Genomic DNA, 24,107 nt, shown 5'->3' on the forward strand with positions numbered 1-24,107 from the left:
GGACTGTGGCTGGGTTTGGTGGGGGCTGCAGTGAGGGCCTTTTGAGCAGGAGAGTGAATAGATGAGAGCTGTGTTTAAGGAGAGTTATGTGGCATGGTGAGTTGGGCGAATGGAACTCAGGGTCTTATAAATTAGCCTTTTCACATTAGAATTCCATTCAACTCTTGAGGCCTGGATTCTAAGCCCTTATGAGAAAGAGATGGTCTCTTTTAGAGATGCTTTCCAGTTCTTATTTGTAGCCAAGCACCACTCTATGCTACTTCCCAGCAGAGACTGGTTTTAACCAAGACAAAGAAGATAGGGAGGTTTTTCTTGTTCTGTTTTCAGAACATTCAGTGTGCTGCTCTGGATGCTCTTGCCAGCCCTGAGGTATCCCTCTGCCAGAGAAACTGGCTGGAGTTTCTCTACTCCACGTGGGGGTTCAGGTCCCTAAGGGCAACCAAGCCCCTTCCCTGGAAAGGAAGTGAGGGCGGGGCCAGCGGAGCTCCCGCCCCTCTGTGTTGCCTTGGAGACCAAATGTGTTTCGCTGCAGTTGAGGTTGGACTTGCCCCGGCTGGCTTGAGTGGTACTTTCTGCAGGTGTGGCCGCAGCCGGGCCCCTGAACGCAGGGCCTCGCACCACTTGGTGGTGCTTAGAGGGCCTGTCCCGAGACCGCCGCCGCTCCTTGGTGGGCCTGGGGGGCAGGCGTGAGAGGAGGGGGCTGTGCTTCCCAGCAGTCAGTAGGTACGGAATTGGCGTAGCCAGAATCAGACAGCTCCCTCCTCCTCCTCCCTCTACCCAAGTGTCTGTTTTGGGGAGGAGGGTGCTGCGGGGGAGGTCCTCGAACAGCTTTCAGCTCCAGTCAGGAGTTCAAGGCCAGGTTGAAATCTGCGCTGACACCTTTTAGGTACGTTGACTTTTCCCCGGAAAAGTTCGAAAGAGTGAAGTACAAAACAGTAACCGTCATTCTTTGCCCTCAGAGTCAATCTCGAATTTGCGCCTGGCGGTGCTGGGAGACCAGCCTCTTCTTGAGTTCCAGTTAGGTTCGTGCCTGAGGTTTGTTTCCTTTTTGCTTCTTCGCATCGCTCCCCCAGCCCCCACCTCCGATTCTTCTTTTCAAGTATAAACCCCGAGGCCTGAGAGGGGCTCTGATGCTTTCTGCTAGAGCTGGAGTGCCTCAGCCCCGGTGGACTCGCCCAGCCTGTCTGCCTGCCTGGAGACACTTGTTCTCCGGGGAGGACTTTTCCTTGGAGGCGGGCGGAGAGACTTCTTAGTATCCGCCTGGCCTGAGACCAACCCGTAGACAACGGCTTCCCTGCAGGGTTGTCCAGCTCGAGGCCAGGATGTCTTCCGTGGGGCAGGTGACCCAGATTCCCAGCGGGAAGGTCTACCAGCAGATCTTCGAGGCTGAGGTAGGCCTGTCCTTCTATTTCCCCTTTCCCTGGTCCCCTGCTTCCCTCAGCTTCCCTCCCTTAGAAGACGTCCTTGCTTGGGAACCTAATGAAATAAGGGCTTTGAAATTGTGTTGATGAAAAATAATTCTTGTTGTTTCCTAAAATGTAGGAATACAAAATTAGAATGTCTGTTCCTGAAAATTGCAAAGTCTATATTAAAATTTAATTTAAATCCCTCAGAAATAGCCAAAATTTACCTTTGGGTGTCCTGGATCTTTTTTCTATGCATGAAAGCATCTCTGATTTTTCTGTTTAAAAAGTCGGTGTGATTCTATAGCAGAGCCTTAAAACCTCCTTTTTCCCTGTCTACAGTATCTCAGAGAGCTTTCCGTGTCAGTGCAAATTCATGTACTTCACAATGTTTAGTGGCTGCATAGTTTTTGATACAGGACTTCCTGTAATTTATTAAAGTAATGCCCTCTTGATAATTATATAAGTTGTTGGCACTGCCTTGTCATCTGTAAAAAACTGCACAGATGACATCTTAAAAGAAAAACATACTCAAACCCTTCTTTTGAAGTTCTGTACTGCTTATTTAAAGGGGATTTTTATTCCTACTTTGAGTCCTAAGTAATACTCTTTGTGGAGGGCTTGGAAATTATAATAGTATAAAGAGACCGTAGAAATTACTCACATGATCCTGCTCCCTGGAAGCAACCATTCTTAACCTTTGGCATATTTTCTCCTCATTGTTTCTCCATGCGTTTAAAATTTTGAAATCATAATGTATAATTTTCATCATAATTTTCTTTTATGCTGTTAATTACTAGGTTTTGTTGTATATCATATCATAAGCATTTCCTCATGTCATAAAAAATCCTTTGTAAGTCTCATTTTTAATAAATTCCTAGCATTCCATTGAATGGAGATACTGGGTTTATTTAACCAATCCCCTATTGTTGGACAGTTTCATTTTTCCAGTTCTTTGTGATTATAAAAAATGATGGGATGCACATCTTGGTTCTCATTAAAATTTCTTAAAAGATACCCTCCCAGAAGTGTCTGAATGGCCAATATGGGGAGTAGAGAGCCCTCCTTCATGGGGTATGCCCTGGGGTTGAGGGCCTCCCTCAAAGTGCCTTCTTGCTGGCAGGCTCACACTTGAGCTTCTAAGGTGGCACAGGCAGCCTGGGTGCTAGGGAGTCTACAGTTCCAGCTGCCTTCACCGGGTTCTTCCATGGATTCAGGTGCAGCTGGTCCGCTCCCTGGCATCCTCTAGGAAGCGAGCTGTGGAGCGTTCCATGATCCCAAAGGATGGCAAGAAGCCCTTGATGAAGAAGGTGGATGTTCGTGAAGGCGAGATACTGTCTCCTCGGCAGCGGAAGTGGATGCGCAGCCTACCCAATGACTGGACCACAGAAAACCCTGTTCTTTACAGGTAGGTCCTGCTTTCCAGGCCATAACCCCACACACACCAGGGGTGGTCAGGATTTTCAAAAACTCAAGAAGAGCTCCCACAAGATGAGTACCAGATGGGAATGAAATCCAGGTACCTCCTCTGAGAGATGGAAATAATAATAATGTCTACTTTGCAGGGCTGTTCCCTTCTCCTTCTCTCCCTCCCTCTCCCTTGACAGGCACCAGGCATGCAGATCCCAACCTCCTGGAACTTGAACTCAACAGTAAATAAATAAGCAGGTCTCCCCAAAGATGGAAAGGTTCTGACACTGAGGACAGTGGGACAGTGGGACAGGAGTCAGGAAATCTGTCTGACACCAAGGACAGCGTGGTGGGGGACAGGAGTCAGGAAACCTCCACTGAGATCAGAGGATGAGGGCAGGGAACCACAGGGCGAGGCTCTGAGGCAGTACCAGTTTGAGATTCTCCAGAAGACTGGAGAAATCAGTGGGCCTGGGGAGAGGAGTGGGAGATGAGTCCAGGAGAGGCTTGCCGGCCATAGTCAGTATTTCGAACTTCACTGGAGTGACTAGAGTGAGCAGTGACTTGCGTTTGGGTGGTTTTTTTTTTTTTTAATGGGTACAGGGTTTCTTTTATTCTTTTTTAATTAACTTATTTTAATTGGAAGATAATTGCTTTAAATATTGTGATAGTTTATCCATACATCAACATGAATTGGCCACAGGTTTACATGTGTCCCCTCATCCTGAACCCTCTTCCCACCTCTCTCCCCACCCTTTCCCTCAGGGTTGTTTTTTTTAAGATTTTCAAGCAGTGGTGTGCAGAATGTGGGGGGCTGCAAGGAGAGGCAGAGAGGCCAGGGAGGAGGCCAGGGTAGTCCATGTCAGCTCTGTAGGGCTGTGAGAGGGTCAGCATGGCACTTTGGGTTTCTTTTGGAGGCAGAACCCAGGTGACAGATTGGGTAGGAGGAGAGGGCTCCTGAGAGTCCTAGGTCTCTGGCCTGAGTCCTTGGATGGACAGCCATTCCCTGAGATGGGAGCCAGTGGGGTGGGACCAGGGAGCTGAACTTGAGATTCCCAAACATGCCATGTCAGCTCCCTGAGCTCACACTCCTCAAGTAGGAAGAAAGGAAAAGGAGGGGTTGCATTTTCCTTGGTGGGGGGGCACTTTGGAGAATGTAGCAGGAGCTGGGCTCCCCCTAGGTTCTTTCATCTCTCCACCAACCATAAATGCTTCTCAGGTGTAGGACTCTGGGACAGGGAGTCAGTCCAGCTCTATCTGCCTTTGTGTTCCCTTTAACCTTGTTGGAGCAGGGACTGACCCACTGCTGGGTGAAGGTCTCTCCCCTGCCCTGCCCTTCGAGTCTCCCCAGGCAAAGTTCCCCTACAGCTCCTGAGACTCAGCACCCTGAACTATTGGGCAGACCCATTAGCCACCCAGGCACAGACAGGAGGTCAGCACTCTCCAGCTCATGTCCCTGATGCCCAATGCGAGGATCCAGAGGCACAGACAACTGGGACCTGACCATGATCCCCCCCATCTCCCAAAGTGACAGTCTCGCAGCCTGCCTGTAACTCCGGATCCTTTAAAGGACAGGCTCCTCTCCGCTGACCTCTTTTCTGTTAGGCCCAGGGTCTTCTGAAGTCTCCTTGTGCTTCCCGAGGGTCCCCTTTCCCCCTGAGTTTTGGCTTGAACCACCCATCATCTGCGTAACTGGATATGACATCAGTTAGGAGCTCTTGGCACCCACAGGACAGTATTTGGGGAAAGGCACGTCTCATGGAGGGTGCTGGCATTGTGCCAGCTTCTTGGTGCAGACTAGGTCCACTCTGCCATGGATGCGAATCCAGAGCACACCTCCCTGTCCAGGAAGAGAGATGTGTTTATAACCAACCAGGCCCTGCTACCTTCAAAGTGACTGAGGTCACTAACTCAGCATCAGCACCTCTCCTGAGGGCCTTGTCCCCTTCTTGAAAATTCAGCTAGCTAAACCAGTCAACTTGTGCATTCGTTCACCCAGGACAGGACATCTGGGTGAGTAGAAGAGGAACTTGGGGTACGGGTAGATCACCAGTAGCATAAACTAGCACAGACTTGCACAGGGCAAGTGACCGAGATGCCAGAGCCATAAGCAGCTCCCATAGTTGGGGTACCCTGGCAGCTGCCTTGGTCCAGGGGCATTTGGTTGACAAAGTTGAGAGATTTGCCTCTGGAGGGTCAGCCTGGGCCCCATCAGCTGCCGCCCTGCAGTCTCCCTTGGTGGTAGGTGTACATGAGGACTCCATCAGACAATGTCTGAGAAGTGCTTCATGTGTTGGGGCCCCAGGCACAGCAGGTGTTGCTGAGAACTGCATTTCTGGGGCACTTGTCCTGTGAACAGCACATTCCAGGATTTTCATTCCAAAGCTGAGGTTGTGCTCACCCACCCTGGTCCTCCCTGCTGAGACAGTTTGTCCTGGGGTCCCAGCTTTCTCCTCCCTCATCCAGACTTTGTGGACCATGGACCTGGGCATCACAGGCAGGGATCTGGGAGTCCCAGGGCCAGTTTGTCCAGGGACTTCCCTCCCGCATTCCCCACTCTGGACAATGGGGTCACCCCAGGTGCCTCATCTGGTGGGTTGTTGAAGAAGCAGATGAGGGCCTGCTGAACGCTGAGCCTCGGTCCGGCATTCTCAGGCTGGCCAAGCCCCCAGTGGCCCTCAGTTTCCACATGTGAAAGATGGCTCATGCCCACCACCCACACTTGGTGTGCAGCCAGAATGGAGCAAGCTCCCTGAGGCAGGCCCCTGTTCTCATCTGAGGACTGTGGTGTGTCTGCTGGCAGCAGATACCCTGGCAGTGTTTGCTGGGGGCACGTCGTTGGGGCATTCTGGAATTGGGTGGCCCCAGGCTATTGCCAATTCCCAGGGTCTCTGTGAACCCCGAGAGCTACCCTGGAGGGGGTGGTGCGGGGGCTGTGGGGGTCAGTGTTTTTCTCTGCTTGCGCCTCAGGGAAAAGGAAATAGCCAAAAAGGAAAAAGCTCAAGAGAGTGAGAACACCATCGCCGCCAGAGAAGTCCGGGGCCTCACGGATACCATTGGTGAGCCTGTGTTCAGCTGTGAGTGCAGGGAGTGCTCCGTGGGGAGCTCCTGGGGGCTCTAATGTAGAAGCACCTGCAGGTCCCACTGTCCCTCTGCTCAGCCTCATAGGAGGCCATCCCCCTGGACCCTCTCCCCTGAATCTTTCCCCGTACCTCCTCCCCTCAGCCTGTCCCCTGAACTTCCTCCCCTCAGCCTTGTCCTCTGGGTCTTTCCCCTGAACCTCCTCTCCTCAGCATTGACCCCTGAACCCTTGTCCCTTGAACCCTTGTCACCCCTTCCCCTGGACCTTCTTCTCAGTGCAGGGAGCTGGGGGAGGAAGGGGGCTGCCTGCACAGTCAGCACTGACTGATGAGACCAATTGGTAAATGGTATACTGTAGCTCGATTTTCTGTGATTTCATGGAAGGATCTTTCAGTTGACATTGCTTCCCTTCGCACCTTCACACACACATCGTGCTTCCCTGGTGGCTCAGATGGTAAAGTGTCTGCCTGCAATGCAGGAGACCCGGGTTTGATCTCTGGGTCAGGAAGATCCCCTGGAGAAGGAAGTGGCAATCCACATCAGTACTCTTGCCTGGAAAATTCCATGGATGGAGGAGCCTAGTGGGCTACAGTCCATGGGGTTGCAAAGAGTCAGACATGACTGAGTGACTTCACTTTCTTTCTTTTCCTTCATAATACATTACCCTAGTTTGACTTTATCCCGATATAGAAGCTCTTTTTCCTTGTGATTAAAAAAGTAGTACTTGCTCAATATAGAAAAACAAAGGAAAGAGATAAAGCAGAAAGTGAAAAGTCCACCTCCACAGTAGCACGCATTCTCTTCCTAAGAGTGCCCACTACCCAAGAGACCACATAGTGTCCAGGGTCCCACATGTATTCAGGGCACAGCAGGGCACAGGGTAATAGAACCTGCCTCTCGGCTTCATCCCGAGGAGTAATTGACTTAGAACAATACCTAGCGAGTGGTAAGTGCTTTTAAGTGTCAGTAATTCTTATCTGTGTATGTATTTTCTTCTTTAAAACTTCTAACTAAAACCTGCTGCTGCTGCTGCTGCTGCTGCTGCTGCTACTAAGTCACTTCAGTCGTGTCTGACTCTGTGCAACCCCATAGACAGCAGCCCACCAGGCTCCCCGGTCCCTGGGATTCTCCAGGCAAGAACACTGGAGTGGGTTGCCATTTCCTTCTCCAATGCATGAAAGTGAAAAGTGAAAATGAAGTCTCCCAGTCGTGTCTGACTCCTAGCGACCCCATGGACTGCAGCCTACCAGGCTCCTCCGTCCATGGGATTTTCCAAGCAAGAGTACTAGATGGCCCTATTCTATACATACCATTTGGAACATTTTTCCAGCATTCAGTTGTATATGCAAGACTTAATTCCCTATAGCACTTAAGGATCACCTTCCTTTTCCTTAAGACTCTGATACTGCTGGCCTGCTTTGGGGGTGAGCATCTCCTGAACTCAGGCACTTGCTGTCTTGCTGTCTTCGCCTGGGTGCTCTGACCTCACCTTGGCGCTCTGAGGGTAACCTCATCACCTCTGTTGTTCTCTAGTTCCTGAGAGGATCAGTACCACCACCTTTCAAAAGCAAGGAGATTCCAAGAGAAGGGGCTACGAGAGTGCCCTGGTGAGCTTTAAGGAGGAGATCGCTCAGATTGGGATGGTGAGAATTTTCCCTCTCACTCCCCTTCTGTTCCTGGGCCATTCCAATGGGAGGGTGGGCTTTGTACAGCACCCACTGCCCCTCCCCCGAGGTCCTCAGTGGCTCACCACAGTGTAGACGGAATGGTGTAGACAGAATTGCAGGAGTCATGTTTGGATGGCTCATGGCAAGTGCTGATGGTGAGCACAGCCCTATATGTCAGGTACTGTTACAACCCCCCTTTTACAGGTGAGACCCAGAAAGTCCTGCCTGATTTGGCATGTAAGGGCCAAGTAGGAACTGGACTCTGGGTCTGATGCTTAAGCCAAGTCTTTGATCACCCTGCTCAGTCCTGCTAACCAGGGGCCAAACATCCTGCCCTTAGGCACTACCCTTACTTGGCTCCCCATTCCTTTCCGGAGACTTTGTCTGTAACCAGACTGATCCCTGGAATATTCCCTAAGGAGACCTTTTTTTGCCCTTTTGGGTCCATATCTCTAGGCCCTAAATCACACTCTCCACTTCTGTGTGAATTCCCTGTGGGAGATGGCTGTAGACCCAAAGCACCAAGAAGGCACTCTTCCAGCCTGCTCCTCACTTTTCTAATACATCCCAGTTGGACGTGAGCTCTGCTCTCCCTATGAGCTCTGTGCCTGTGGTCACACAACCTAACTGAGCCTCAGTTTCCCGATCTGAAGTACTCTTGGAATTATTTCTTTGGCCACTTCCTTAATGAATACTTGTGGAGCTCCAACCAGGGGCCAGGCATAAGGTCAGCACCTACTTCACAGGCTGTGATGAGGACCAAGTGAGTCTGAGGACAAGGCCTCACACATGATATGTGTCCCAAATGGTGCTGCCCTCGTGCTGTGGCTGGCAACAATGAGTAAACCTTAACTCTTAGGTCTAGTTACGAGTTACTATTTTTGAGAGGGGACCACAGCTGGCGCTTCCCTACTATAGGGTTGGGGAGGAGTCCTTTCTGTCCCAGGGGTGTTGATACCATAGCCCTCGCCCTCCCTGGCCTGTTTTAGGAAATGGAACCTCTCATCTTGGAACCAGGAGCACTTCTTTTAAAAAAGCTGGCTGAGTCTGATGAGGATGTGAACAATCTCTTCAAAAAGGTGGAAAACGACAGCAACCTCGAAGACTACTCCATCCAAGTAGGCGTCTGCCTCATGGTGGGGCCTGCCCCGCCTGTGTCCATTCCTGCTCCTCCTTCCCTCTGTCCCACCCATTCTCACAGTCCCACCCAAACTTCTCTGCACAGACCCTGTTGGAGCTGAGGGATCAGGTGGCCGAGAAGTTCCTGCTGCAGAAGCAGCAGATCAAGGAGCTGGATGAGACACTGCACTCACTTGAGTTCTCCCGGGTAGAGAAAGTGAGCTTGCCTCCAGATGGGCTCTGGGCGACTCTCACTTGTGCCATTTATGGGGCACCACCTGTTTTCAGTCCTCTAGGAGAAGAGAGTCGCTCACTGTGGTGCTTTGTCATTTCTAGCTAAAAAGCGTGTTGAAGAAATATGTGGAAATCATAGAGAAAACTTCCTACCTCATGCAGCCCGACGTGTATAGGCTGATCAATAAAGAAGCCATGGTGAGTGGTTTTCACGTGAACGGGATCAGCCTGCAAGAGCAGGGCCACAAGGTGCCCTAGAGCCTGGGTCTCAGCAACGATGGGCTTCTCATAGGTAACATTTCCAAGTAACTCAGGTTGGCCACGTGAGTTCAGAACCAGAGTCTTTGTTAAGTACTTCCAATGGAAATCCCTCCAGTACATTTTGTGCTTCCCTGCCATGTTCATCCCAGTGAACCTAATACAGTGTCAGCAGTTTGACCGATGCTGATCCTGCGAGCCCCTTCGGGGCTGTGTCTCAGCTACCATGTGCAGTGCAGTGTGTCCGTGACAGAAGCATGATCTGCCAGCTGTCGTGGACTCAGGGTGGTGTGTGCACTTATAAGTGACCTCAGGACGCTCTGTATGTCTAGTCTCTCCAGTGGTTCTTGTCTGTCCTCCTGCTGTCTGTCAGGGCCTGTTGCTGAACCATGCCTGCCCCTCTGGCTCTGCTCCCACTGCTTCCCCGTCCACACCCCAGCCTCCCCCAAATGCTTCCTTTGGAATTGAAAAAAACACAGGAAAATCAATGCTACTCATGACAGGACGCCTCTTCTGGCTACTCAGAGGCACATTTTCTTATGTGGGCTTCTGGGTCTGGTGCAGAAAGCTGGGCTTGCCAGCTAACGGGCCTCCTGGCAGCACGCAGAGTAGAAGCAGCACCGTGTTCAGAAACACAGACGGGCGCCAGCCCAGGTGTGTGCCTCAGGGTCCTGGACAAAGCCTGGGCCGGGAGCAAGCACAGACCCCCTCCTCCACGGTCCAGACGGGAATGTTCCCGAAATTGCTGCACCTGGAACTCCGTGTCCGTAAAATGAGGACAGTGATACTCAGGCACCGGTACTTGTTGGGAGGGCTACATGAGAGGGCTCAGCAGTGGCCGCTCTCATTTGAGACATGCAAGAGTTCCTCACTTTGAATTAACCACTTGCTCGACTAGGTGTGCCAGAGTTAGCAGTCTCCCAGTTACATTTCGGCATTTGGCTTCACTAGGCCTATCGTCCACGGAACAGCTGGGGCTTTCTCCTTGCTCTGTGTGCATCGATCTCTTTTAACTCCAGCAGCACCCTGTGCTGTGAAGAGCTTCATCTTCACAATATGGCTACAGATTGGGGGGTTCAGAAAATACTTGCCAATGCCCCCCAGCTAGGAACAGCTGGCATTAAACCTCAGCTTCCAGTGGAATTTCATTACTGGAATTTCTGCCCGCTGCATGTAGCAGTTCTCAGCCCTGCTCTAGGGCGGTGCATAGAGGGCTCTGGGACATGTATGGAACATTTTTGGCTGTTCCAGTCCTTGGGGACATGGGAGAGGCTACTCCAATTGAAGGGGCTGGGGAGGCTGGATGGCAGATGAGTACCACCCAGTGAAGAATCATCTCCACTGCCATGCTGGGAGGACTGCTAAAGAGTGTTCTAGCGCTGACCTCATTTGGTCATTGGGTACTGGTTCTCATCACAACCATGTGTGACTGGTCCCTGGTAGCATGAGCCTTCTGCTATTGGAGCAAATTTATAAAAAGAACAGACACTGAGAGCCTGCTGAAGTGCTTAACTCTAGTGAATTTAGAATCACCTTTTTAAACAGTCTGAGATGGCCTTGGAGCTGGGTTGAAACTCACCTGACCAGGATTCACTGTTAAGCCTTCAGGATAGACCCTTGTCACTGTCTGTAGCTGCTGAACCCCAGGCAGCTTCTTTGAGTGCCCAGTGACCTCCCCTCCCCAGTACTCCTCAGATGCTGCCACCACCCTGCTCAGCACCCAGCCCACAGCTCACCCGGCCTCTCTCCAGCTGCCCACCACCCCTCTCCTACTGAGCCTTGTTCTGACCTTGGAGAGCCCCCACTCCATCTAGAACCTGCCCACCTGTGACCGCAGATCATAAATCACGCCCTGCTGGGCAACCGGAGGGCCCTCGCCCAGCTGTTCGTCAACCTGATGGAGGCCAGGCTGCAGAAGGAGCTTGATAGCCACCGCCGCTGGCAGGGCCTGATGGATGCCTGGAAGGCTCTCAAGAAGGAGGACCTAGTGCAGGGTTTCAGGTCAGTGGCTGCCCACACTGCGGAGGCTCTCCCCCCCCCCAACCCCCACCCTGCGCCCCTGCCAGCGTGGGTCAGTGAGCAGAGTGCGTTCTCCCTCCCTTTATCATCACTTTAAAATGCGGTTGCTTTTTCTGATGGTAAAAGTAATAGGCGCTTTTTTTTTCCTTAGAGTCAAAATAGAAGTATAAGCAGAAATTAAAAGTCACCATTAATTTCTCATCACAGTGAGAAGCACAGCTGATATTTTGGTATTATTTTCTTCCAGGCTTTTTTAGACCCATACTGCGTGTGTAGATTTGTATCTTGTTTTCTTCATACACATTTTCTCATACGCATCTTCTTGAAAGTGAAAGTGTTATTCACTCAGTCGTGTCCGACTCTTTGTGACCCCATGGACTATAGCCCACCAGGCTCCTCTGTCCATGGGATTCTCTAGGCAGGAATACTGGAGTGAGTTGTCATTGCCTTCTCCGGGGTCTTCCCAACCTGGGGATCAAACCTGGGTCTCCTGCATTACAGGTAGATTCTTTACCATCTGAGCCACAAGGGAAGCCCAAAAGTGAAAGTGAAATTTGCTCAGTTGTGTCCGACTCTTTGTGGCCCCATGGACTATACAGTCCATGGAATTCTTCAGGCAAGAATACTGGAGTGGGTAGCCTTACCCTTCTCCAGGAGATCTTCCCAATCCAGAGATCAAACCCAGGTCTCCCGCACTGCAGGTGGATTCTTTACTAGCTGAAGTCCACTGTACAAGTGGTTTGAAAATGTTAGCCTGATTACCTGCCCACTGTCCACTCTTTACTGTTACTGGGCCAAGGATAATGGCCACCCCTCAGGCTTGGGCCACTTCCCACCCTGTGGTAGCAAGCTTCACTCCTGGGAGGGAGGGTGAAGAGAGGGCCCATCTCCAAGCTTCCCCCATCAGGTGGCACTCTTGTTAATACTGACGCAAAGGCCATGGAGGTTTTGGCCAGCAAAGAAGGCTTTCTTTTGCTAAGAAAGGGACACTTGGAACCAAGATGTCTAAGGTCACCAGAGAGTGTCTGTCTGTGCTGTAGGTGTGGTGGCAGGAGGCCCGCTGTCCACCCGCATTTCTAAACGGAGACCACCGGAGTCTGACTCTAGGCTGGATGGAGAAGTGTTCCAAGCTCTGACTGCCCCTGTACTTTCTCTGTGACCTTGGTCAAGGGCTTAAACATTTGCAGGCTTTGTCTGCAGATACCATGATGGACTGGTGACAGGGTTTCAGTGATGATCAACAAGATGCTCTATGGAAAGTACCTGGTCCAGGCCTGGGCTTGGATCTGGGAGGTTCAGACATCAGTAACCATCATGGACAGTGATGGGAAGAGGTGACATTTACTGGGCATTTCCCAGGAGTGAGGCATGGTGCTAATGGTTTTGCTCGAATTATCTGGCGGGGTCCTCACAAGTACCACTTGAGGAAGGTATTGTCATTACCTTGACAGAAGAGGAAACCAAGTTTCAGGGAAGGTGACTTGTCCAAGGTCACAGAGCTGGAGGCAGCAGTCAGGACCCAACCTGAGCTATGCCTGCTGACCCCTCTGTTCTTCCCTCCTTTCCTGTGTCCCTGAGGCCTGGATGTGGGGAAGGGGTTGGGAGTGGTGTCAGGGTGCTGAATGTTCTTACCGTGAGTCTCATGCCTTTTCTCCCACCCACCCTGCCCCTCCTCTCCTGTCCATGGTCCAATGTGTCTGGACACCCAGTGAGTTCATGGCCAGTGAGAGGATCCAGACTCCTCCAGCTGTGAAGAAAGAGCTTGAGACCATGATGAAGAACCAGAGCATCCTGCAGCGAAAGCGACTGGACCATCTGTGCACCATCTGGTACAGCAGGAGGGGAGGGCCCTCTGGGGAGGGGCACCTTTGGGGGTCCATGGGGGAGGCAGGCAGAGTCCTTACTGTTGACTTTGCTCTTGAGGTGTTGTCCTCCAGACCAGGCCATCTCCCAGTTCTCTGGCCCTGGGCTAGTCACCTGGGTCCACGTTCTGGGGTGTCCCAGCCCCAGTAGCGACAGGGAACACGACACATTTGTTGCAGAAAGAAGTTTAGCGTGACTCTGCCAAAGAGCTTGGAAGGAGGCAGTGGCGAGGGGTGAGGTCAGAGGAGAGTAGGGAGTTGGAGGGGAGCCAGGTCAGGGGGTGGGCTTTTTCCTGAGGGCAGTGAGGAATGGAGTGGTTCCATCAGCTCTGCAGTTTGGAGCATGGATGGAGGGATGTGAAGCTGAAGGCCCAGAGGTTGGTAAGGAGGCTGCTGTCATCAGACAAGGGCCCTGTGAGAGGGTGTGGACACCCTCTGCTTTGCTTAGACCTGTGTTCATCAGCTCTGATCCCATGATAATAAGCTGCATGGTGGGGGCATGCTGAATGTTCTAGATCCTGGAAGCCCACAGCCCTGGGAGTCTGCAGCGTCCACCCTCAGCAGCAGGATGGAGCCTGCATGGTCCTGCAAGGCAGAGACATTTCACGTGCTGGGAGCCATGCACCTCATTGGTCCCTTTCATCCCGGTCACTCTGGGATACAGGTTCTTCCCATCACCTCACCACAGAGCCCAAGTTCTCCTAGGATGTTAATGACTGTTAGGACCCTACACAACTCGAGCCAGAGAGACTCCACCAGGATGGGCAGGAGATGCCCAGGTGCAGCCACATCTTCATGCAAGCATGAAAATCACAAGGTGGATAAAAATCTCAACACAAGGAATAGTGCTTTTGTTGTTTTCTATGACTCCACTTGGTCTTCCCCAGGTGACGCTAGTGGTAAAGAACCCTCCTGCCAATGCAGGAGACATAAGAAGCACAGGTTTGATTCATTGGTCAGGAAGATCCCCTGGAAGAGGGTGTGGTAACACATTGCAATATTCTTCCCTGGAGAATCCCATGGACAGGAAGCTGGCAGGCTATAGTCCATGGGGTCGCAAAGAGTTGGACACGACTGAAGCAACTTAGCACACACACGCATGACTTCACTTATTTCTGACATTGAGTCCCTGTTCATAAAGCTGGGCAAAACTTACTCTTTCTTGGGGATCTTGCCCATCAACCGAAAGCCAGGGAATCCCGCCCAGAGCCAAGCCTGGGGAGTCTGGTCGTCAGTGTTTGGTCCACACACATTGTTGTTCAGTCACTCAGTTGTGTCTGATTCTTTGTGACCCCATGGACTGCAGCACGCCAGGCTTCCCTGTCCTTCATTATCACCTGGAGTTTGCTCAAACTCATGTCCATTGAATCAGTGATGCCATCCAACCATCTTATCCTCTGTCACCCCCTTCTCCTCCTGCCTTCAATCTTTCCCAGCATCAGGGTCTTTTCCGATGAACTGGCTCTTCACATCAGGTGGCCAAAGTGTTGGAGCTTCAACTTCAGCATCAGTCCTTCCAATGAATTTTCAGGGTTGATTTCCTTTAGGACTGACTGATTTGATCTCCTTGCAGTTCAAGGGACTCTCAAAAGTCTTCTTCAACACCACACTTCAAAAGCATCACACATGCTACTGGGCAGCTGCTGCTGCCTCCACACAGCTGGACGCAGGAATCTTGAGGAGACTTCTCTGAGCCCCTGAGTTCTCCCATCCAGGCAGCCATTTCTTCCAGAGGCCTGGGTGTTGTAGTTGCTTCAGCAGTGCCACCAGGAAGCAGGACCCACCTGCTGGCACTGCCAGGCACCCGCCACCCTGCTCTGTCCACCCCTTCCCAAGCCCCTTTCTATTGGGTGAAGAGAGAGTGCTGGTCCACAGCATCCTCTTCCTCCCCAGGGCTCTCTGCCCAGTCCCTCAAATGCCTGCTCCTCACCAATGCTCTCGACTCCCCTAAGCACTTAGACTTTGCAAACCAAATACAGAAAGAGTTCTAGGCTGATGTCTTTTCTGCCCCAGCACATCCTTCATACAGGCTGTGAATGTGGAGCTGGCTGCTGCCCAAGTGGAGTGGAAAGCTGGGGCCAAGCACATGGTGAAAAACGCCTCCTTTGATGCTTCTGGCCACAGCTGGGACATACTGTATAGTGGCAGTGTCTTCAGGCAGCATGTGGAGCTGGGTGTGTGATATGACCTGGCTTGGAGGAAGTCATGGGCAGTTCTAAGATATCAGAAGCAAGAGCACATTTATAGGACATAGGACTCAGCAGTGGGGATATATAAAAAGATGAAGTCAGGACATAATTCCAGTGTCTGAAAGCATTGCAAACACATACAACTTAAAGGTTAAGTTGCAAAACCTTGATCTCAGAAATCCAGTGAGTGTCAAGCGAAGGTTTGGGTTTGTGGTGTTTGTGCAAGCAGGTCTGGACAGCTCCCACAAAGCACACCGTGTAGACCCCACTTATTTCTCCTTGGCCTATCAGTAGCTAGGGAGCCTTCTAATCAAGCCTGAGGAGCTGTCCAGGGAACTAACTGCCTCACATGGGACCTCAAGCAGGCCCCACATCCCATCCCAACCCATGGCTACAGGCCTTCCTCTGGAAACCCCAGAGTCCCAGACACCCGGTAAGAACCTTTGTTCTGGCTCATGCCAGGCCCTCTGTAGGCTTGTGGGTAGTGATGGCAGAAGGATTGGGAGTTAATTATTAAGATTCCCAGGGTTTCTCCCAGGAGAATTTCCATGGATTTTCTTGGACCCAATAAATACATGTGCATATAATTTTTTTAAATGAAAATTTCATTTTGGAGTAATGTTAGATTTATAGAAAAGTTACAAAGATAACACACAGAATTCCTCTATATTCCTAATCCAGTTTCCCTAGTATTGTCATCTTACCCTGCCTCTGGATGCTTGTTAACACTAAAATTAACTTAGATGCATTTTCATTACCTATACAACACACTGTTTTGAATTTCACCAATTTTTCCATTAATATCCTTTTTCTGTTCCAAGACCCAATCTAGGACACCACATTGCATTTAGTACAATGTTTAGACTTGAGATCATGCCCTGCACACTCTTGTATTTTCCCTTTTGCTCTTTCAGTTCAGTTCAGTCACTCAGTCATGTCTGACTCTTTGCAGCCCCATGGACTGCAGCACTCCAGGCTTCCCTGTCCATCACCACCTCCTGGAGTTCACCCAAACTCATGTCCATTGAGTTGGTGATGCCATCCAACCATCTTATCCTCTGTCGTCCCCTTCTCCTCCTGCCTTCAATCTTTCCAAGCATCAGGGTCTTTTCCAACGAGTCAGCTCTTTACATCAGGTGGTGAAAGTATTGGAGCTTCAACTTCAGCATCACTCCTTCCAGTGAATATTCAGGACTGATTCCTTTAGGATGGACTGGTTTGATCTCCTTGCAGTCCAAGGGGCTCTCGAGAGTCTTCCAACACCACAGTTCAAAAGCATCAGTTCTTCGGTGCTCAGCTTTCTTTATGGTCCAGTTCTCACATCCATACATGACTACTAGAAAAACCATAGCTTTGACTAGATGAACCTTTGTTGGCAAAGTAATGTCTCTGATTTTTAATACACTGCCTAGGTTTGTCATAGCTTTTCTTCCAAGGAGCAAGTGTCTTTTAATTTCATGGCTGCAGTTACCATCTGCAGTAATTTTGGAGCCCAGGAAAATAAAGTCTGTCACTGTTTCCATTGTTTCCCCATCTATTTGCCATGGAGTGATGGGACCAGATGCCATGATCTTCGTTTTTTGCTCTTTACTATCCCACTATAAGTAGGCTGCCCAAGACCATCTTGGACTACATGTCTTGTCTTGGCATAATTGTTCTTAGCATCCCCCTTTCACTGTCAAAATATCCTAATGTGGACAATAAATAATATGTCATCTTCATTTTTTTCACACCACTAAACACCACCTGAAACTTAGTGACTTAAAGCAACAATCAGTTTTTGCTTCTCATGATTCTGTGAGCCAGCTGGGAAGTTTCCCTTGGCTGGGGCTAGATGGTCCAGGATGGCCTTGCTTCTGTGTCTGGAGCCTTGGGTGGGACAGCTGGGGCCTCTCTCCACTTGCTCTCTCGCCCTCCAGGAGGCTAATCCAGGCTTGTAGGCCTGGTGGTGGTGCTGGTGCTGGGGAAAGAGCTCCCTGCAACAAGAGAGGGCAAGCAGAAGTCTCAAGCCTCTGCTGAGACTGGTAAATATGCTGAGACATATTTACTGGTGTCTCATTGGCCAAAGCAAATCGCATGGCCAAGCCCAGAACCTGGAATGGGGAAATAAACTCGACCTACCAGTGGGAGGCCTAACAATATTGACAAATTTTTCAATCCACCACATTCTTTTTAGTGACTACAGTAAAGAATTCGTGTATTTTATTTAAGAAGTTCCCTTTTGTTGGATATGAATGTTGTTTTTTATTTTTTGAGTGTTTATAAACAGAACTGTTAAGCAACTGTCTTAATGTATAAACTTTGTATATGTTTTATATTGTCTCTGATTGGGTTCCTTGAAGTGGATTCCTGGGTTGTGTGATATAAACTATTTTTTTCCCCATTAGGGAAATTCAGTTTTATTTTCTAAGTAACAGGCTCACTGGTGTTAATAGACCTTTTCATGACATGTGTTCGGCACCAGAAAATCCCCAACAAGTCACGTGTTTCTTCAGCATCTGTGTAGACACTCCCCTGGACCATTGTTCCTTGAAGATGCTACCAGTCTTGCTCACTGAGTGTTTCACTCAAGCATGGCTTACGTGTCACACCTTCCTTCCCCAGCGACCTCCTGCCCCCCAATTACAGCAAAGCTCAGCTGATGGAATGGCATTCTTCTCTCAACTCATTGAACAAGCACCTCGGTGAGTGAGGTTTGTGGGATCCCACTGGGGTCTCTCCAGAGCTCTGTTCAAGCAGTAGCTTTGGAGCCATTTCAGTCTGTCAGCCAATTGTTTATGTCAGGGTCTATTACAAACTCAGAAATAGTCACTCCTGGGGAAGATGGGTGGGGGAGTGGAGGGAAGAGTAAGCTCTGGGGGTTCATATCGGATCCCAAGACCTTAGCTGGAAGAGTCCCCCTCCTCCTACCACCTCTCACATCCCTGCCCAGCCCACAGCCATGGCAGCCCCATGCTCTGACCCCTGACCACAGCATGAGCTAGAGGGGTGACTCCAAGGCCAGATCCTGCGTGTGTGAGGTGCGCTGCCCCTGCTGTGTGACCTTGGGGAAGTCATGGCCTCTCTCAGTCTCACATTCCTCTTCCATAAAGTAGGGATCTCAGGAGTAATAAAGATACCTACCTTGTGAGGTTAACATAAGAAACACATACAGTCCTGTGGTCCAGTCGTAGTTCAGTGCCTGGCTTATTAGGTGCTCAAGAATAAATGGTAATATTTAGAAATTCTCTATAACCAGGGTCCTCAAACTCCAGCCCATCATCAGTAAATAAGTTTCACTGGGACACAGCTCTGCTCTATTTGTTTACATGCTGTCTCTGGCTGCTTCTGCTCTGTAACAGCAGAAATGAGTGGTTGTGGCAGAGACTGTATGGCTCTCAAAGCTGGAAATATTTACTATCTAGCAGAGTTTTCCAAGTCTTACTGTAGAATATATATAATACTTTCATCTCCTTTGAGATAACCCAGTGAAGTCAGTGGTGTCATTGCCCCCTATGATGGAGAAAGATTCAGAGGCACAGAGAGGTGAAGCATCCTGCTCAGGGTCACACAGCTAAGGAAATGTCACAGCTGGACTTGACCCGACTGCTTTGGTTAGTAGTACCCACCACTGCTCCCAAGACTCTCAGGCTTATAATCCTAAAGATATTATAATTGTATTATAACACCAAAGGTAAGAGCCCTGAGACCCTAAATAGTAGCAATGGCTGCCATTCACTGGGCACCGCCTAGGAGTAAGCAAGTTGCTGGGTCCTGGTAACCAGCGGAGTGGATCTCTCTCGGGTGCCTCCAGTCCAGACCACGCAGGATATTACAGCAGGGAGTGAACAGATGACCAGCTACTTTAATTTGGATTTGGGACATAGCCTGGTTGAGGGTTATGTGAGACCTTGCCATGGAAGTGACCATCCAGTTGAAACCTGCAAGGCGAATACGAGTTAGACACGTCCAGGGGTCAGGGTAGCTTTCCAAGCCAGAAGACTAGTATGTGGGGAGGCTGAGAGGCCAGACAGAGCTGGGACCTTTGGGGAAAAAGAGAAGAGGCCAAAGGGCCAGGCTGTGCTGGCCACATGGCCACGTGTGGGAGGCTGAACTTCATCCTGAAGGCAGTGGGAACCCAGCGGAAGGTTCTGAGCTGGGAGTGATAAGGTTGACTGGGGGCAGATCAGAGGGGAACAGGAACAGAAGCACAGAAACCCTGGAGAGGGGGGCTTCATCACAGTGACTTCCTAGGAGGGGTGGGGACGTGCGGGCCTAGGCGGTGGCCCTGGAGATGGCAGAAACCAGCTTTACAGCCTCTCATTCCACTGCACATCCACCCTCCCCAGCGTCCTCACTGCCCCCTAAGCTCCCTCCTCCCCAGCCCTTGTCAAGGAACAGCCACCACACCATCTCTGGGTCATCTTTCAGTTTCTGGAAGTGACAGGAACACTAAACCTCAGTTCCTTACCTTGGAAACCAAGAGTCACACTGAGGTGACTATAAACCAGAAACAGTAGGGAGGAAGAAGAGGAGAAAGATCAGTCGGTCACATTCCGAATGTTCTGCTGGTCCAGTCACTTCTTAAGGGATTCATCCCAGACACGATCTGTAAATGCTCTTAATTTGTACCTGGTTACTGTTTTGTCACTCAGTACAACTACCCCGAAAGAGTTTCATCAGCCTTGAAACTGAGTCAGGGGTCAGGATCAGAAGAGAAAAAAGTGGTTCCTCGTTTGAGGTCCTTATCTTGGGGTACTGAGGACATTGAGGTGAGGGAGACAGCACCCCCTGATGTAAATGATCCCCGCTCTGGAGGCGCTTTGCTGGGGAGAAGCCGCTTCCTGAGAGATGGGCAAGCCCTCCTCCCGACCTTGCCTCTTCTGAAAGGGCTGCTGATGTGTTTTTTTTCCTACCCATGGAGACACCTACCACATGGACTGCATGACGCGGATTCGCCTGCAGTACGAGAGGATCTGGCAGGAGTGCCTAGCCCAAGTGCAGAAGTGCAGGGTGGGTGTCCCTCCGGCCCTGCCCCTCTCTCCCCTGCAGCCCCCGCTCTCCCTCCGCGTTGCTGTCTGGACATTCTGAAGCTGCTCCCTCAGCCCGGACTCCCCCCTCCCCAGCCGTTCCCACTTACCCCTCCATGGCCCCCAACCTGACCGCCTCCAGGGAGCCTTCCTTGACCCTACAGACAAAATTTAGCACTCTGATCACCTCACCCTTCACTTGACCCTCCGTATCACTTGACTTCATTTATTCAGCGGAGGTTATGTCATGGGAGTTATTCCGCCAGTTCCCTTTTATAAACAGCATTGCCACTGCTATCACACCCAACTTTACTCTCTACCCATCAGCCTCTGTTCTTCAGCCACCCGCCTCTGTTAGAGTGTGACAGTGAGACCTCCCACAACCCCCTTCAATGACAAGGCCTGGTTTCCTGAGGTATGAGGACATATTATGTCAAAAGGCCCCTTCCCTGCCTCCTTTGTAAGACTGTTTAGATGAAAATCCCCCACACCTAATCATTTTGAAGGTGGTCCAACATGCCGGCTGTGGCTGTAGGAGTCCCCAGGCCATGACGGTCCTGCCTGTAGGCCCCAAGACACTCCTGCTGCCCCACCCCTCACACGTGTGTCTGTCAAGCTTTGGCTCTGCCATCAGGACTCTGAACAGAGTTCAGGGGAGCAGAGGGCTTTCCAGTGCACTGCACCATGTGGTGCTGTGGTCCCTGGGGGCTGTGCCACTCTCTTGCACCACTCTCATCAGATCCTGCAAGGTCCTACAGAGTGGGTGTCGCTGGCCCCATCTGAAGATGAGAAGACCAGTTTGCAAAAGATCCAGGGGCTGTCCCAGCCCACAGGGCTCTGCCTGCTTGCTCTGGGGCCTTAGGGGCCATCACATGCCTCCTAGTCAGCCCTTTAGGGACATCAGACCTTAGGAGTAAAGCCTGGAGGGAAGCCTTGTGCTCTAGAGAGCCTCCCCAAGACCACACCCCCAGCACTCACCTCCTCACTCACCCCTGCCCCTGTGGCTCCACGGCCCTGTGGCCCTAGTGTCAGTTCCTTGTGCCCCTGCTCACAGCCCTCTGCTGGGCACATGCAGGGTGTGAGTGCTAAGGTCACCATGTACCCTAGGAGCACTTTGAGCCTGACAGAGGGTGCCTGATGTTCCTGGGCAGCAGCACTGGACGTGTACAACTGGAGACACATTTCATGTTTTATAATAATTGGGGGAGGTTGATTTATTCTAGGTTTTGTGCATAAATCAAGTCTTTATTAATATAGAGAACTGGCTTTCCAGTTGGCATAACTCAAGAGCCCTGTCTGGCTTACAGCAATGCTGAGGATGTGTAGGATGGCAGTTTATGCCTGTAGGGTCGGAAGTAGGAGAGTTCAGATCCCAGGCCCACCACGTGCCAGGTATGTGCCCTCCAGCAAGTCCCTTCACTTCTCCCCAAGCTTTAGTTTCCTTATCTGCCGAAAGGGGCTAATGAGAACACCTTTGGTGGAGTCAGTGACCAGGGGCAGCACTCAGCACCTGGACACAGAGGGCAGATGAAGCTGGCCTGACTGGGCCACTGTGGGGGTTTTTGCTAAGGTTCGTGGAGATGGGTGGGAGGTTGGTCTTGGGGCAGGACCAGTCCTGAGGTGAAGCTCCCATCAGCCTAAGCCGGGCTCTGCCTCGTCCCCCTCCAGAAGCAGCTGCTGGACTGGAAGGCCTTCACTGAGGAGGAGGCAGAGAGCCTGGTGAGCCCGTCCTTCTTCCAGATGGTGGGATGTCTCCAGAGCAAGGTGGAGGAGGAGCTGGAGGTCTTGGACGTGCGTAACTGGGGATCTGTGCTGCTGGGGAGCAGGGTGGGGGTCGCCTGGGATGCTGGGCTGTGAGAGGAGTGGGAGTCCAGTGGCTTACAACTTTCTTGTCACTGGTGAGTGCCTCTGCCTTGTCATGGCCAGCCCTTCTGGAGCAATTCCCCTGCACCGCCAGGCACTCCAGGCTCACCCCTGGCTCCCCAGCCACCCCCAGACTCCAGTCAAACACTCTCAGGCAGAGTGCCTCCCCAGGCCCTTGCCAAGTCTGGGTGCTAGAGATCACAAGGAGCAATTAGCCCAAGTCGCAGCTGCCTAGAGTCTAGAGCAGGATTCAGCACATGTTTCCTGTAAAGGGCCAGGTGGTAAATATTTTAAGCCCTGTGGGGTGTCAGGTTTCTGACACAAATTCTCACTCTACTCTTATCACATAGAAGCAGCCCTAGGCAACACAGAAATAAATGGGTATGGCTATTTTTCAATAAAACTTTATTTCTGGACACTGAAGTTTGAATTTCACCTAATTATTACATGATTGATTATCTCCTTTAGGTTGTTTTTGTTTTTTCCCCAGCCATTTAAAAATGTAAAATCTGTGCTTAGCTCCCAAGGTTAAACAAAAAAGGCAGAGGGCTACATGTAGCTCATGGGCCATAGTTTGCCAGCCCCAGACCCTCTGAGAGTATAAGAGACACATATGAAAGAGGGAGAGGTGAGACTTGACCAGCAGGCTCTGGTGTTTGGCTCAAGTGCTGTGTCAGGGAGCTCCAAGGAAGGAGAGACGCCCAGGTCAAGATGGGCATGGCCCACTTGATGCCAGAGTGGTGCCTTTCTCCTTCCAGGCCCCGAACTCCCTCTTCAGTGGACAGGGATACAGGTCTAGAGACGGGACTGCATGTCAGCCAGTCTGAGGGTGTGGCCGTGGACAGACCAGAAATGCTGTCCCAGAGAAGGGAAGGCCGGATGTGAAGATAACCTTGAGGGATGGTGTCCAGACACCAGTCCCTGGAGATCTGGGCCTCCACGGGCTGGTGAGGAAGCCCCGCTCGACGGGCCCTTCTCCTTCCCCCGGGGGCTGGTTGACACTTAAAGGCCTCTCCTCTGGGTTCTGCCACCACAGAAATCCTTCGAGACTGTGGCGAAGCAGACAGAGCAGCAGAGCTCAGACCTCTTCAGCTACTTCCAGGAGGCGGTGAACCTATGGGAGACACATCAGAGTGCGCTGTTGATGCAGGAGATGGAGCTCGAGAAAAGGATGGAGCAGCAGCGGCAGAAGCACAGGCGAGAGAACCAGGTGTGGCCCCGGCATCCAGGTAACCCCAACAGGACAGGAGCGAAGGACCACACCCATATTGTCAGCTGCCCATGGCTCTGCCTGGGGGCCCATGAGTTCAGCTAGCATTCAGATGCAAAAGAAAAGAGAAAGAAATTCAATACATATTTCACACCATACTTTATTTTTGTGCAAAAATAAATCCCCAGTGTATCTTAGACTCAAACGTAAAACCTCAAGCTATAAAACTTGAGCAGATGAGAAAGTGAGGCTCTCCTTGGTCATGGGGCTGGGTGGCAGTAAAGTTCTGCTGGAATTAAGTCTGGACTGTGCAGTGAGTCCCAGATCCAGACATGTCTGTGATGGGGCTGGCCTGAGAGACAGACTGGGGGGCATGGAACGTCTCCCTCTGGCAGTCATCCTGACCCCCAGGACATGAGCTGGCCCCCACCCACCTGCCTCCACATGGTCTAGGGGTGGAAGGGACGCCCTCAGCATCTGACATCAAGCACAGCACTGAGAAGGAGAGTGAGGAGTAAGTGTCTCTGGAAGGTGTGAGGGGGCCGGCCCAGGAAGGGTGAAGATAAGGGACATGTCCCTGAGGAGTCCTATCTAAGTAGGGTCATTAGGGATTTAAAATAGAGAAGAACATTCCAGGCAGGGAGAAGAGCCCATAGGCCCAGAGCAGTGACAGTAAGGATGGTGCTTCTTATGTAGAAAAGCCTGCCTGGGGCACCTGGACCTCATCTCCAGGGGCAGGGTCTCTGCATGTCACATCCTTTCTTGGTGCTCCGGTGACTCACA

The 24,107-nt window shown here is 51.1% G+C and overlaps 1 protein-coding gene across 1 annotated transcript in view; it reads left to right on the forward strand.

The window, feature by feature from the left end:
* Positions 1-1,322: 1,322 nt before the first annotated feature.
* CCDC180 (coiled-coil domain containing 180) overlaps positions 1,323-24,107 on the forward strand; it is a 55,365-nt gene continuing 32,580 nt past the window's right edge. Inside the window, 13 exon segments of the mRNA XM_068974576.1 lie at positions 1,323-1,391; positions 2,621-2,811; positions 5,784-5,872; positions 7,428-7,537; positions 8,551-8,679; positions 8,787-8,897; positions 9,017-9,112; positions 11,010-11,173; positions 12,901-13,020; positions 17,847-17,926; positions 20,146-20,234; positions 21,920-22,042; positions 23,151-23,324. Coding sequence (XP_068830677.1) covers positions 1,323-1,391; positions 2,621-2,811; positions 5,784-5,872; positions 7,428-7,537; positions 8,551-8,679; positions 8,787-8,897; positions 9,017-9,112; positions 11,010-11,173; positions 12,901-13,020; positions 17,847-17,926; positions 20,146-20,234; positions 21,920-22,042; positions 23,151-23,324 — 1,545 coding nt within the window.

The sequence above is a fragment of the Capricornis sumatraensis genome, chromosome 6 (genome assembly GCF_032405125.1).
Source record: "Capricornis sumatraensis isolate serow.1 chromosome 6, serow.2, whole genome shotgun sequence".
Classification (NCBI taxonomy): Eukaryota; Metazoa; Chordata; class Mammalia; order Artiodactyla; family Bovidae; genus Capricornis; species Capricornis sumatraensis.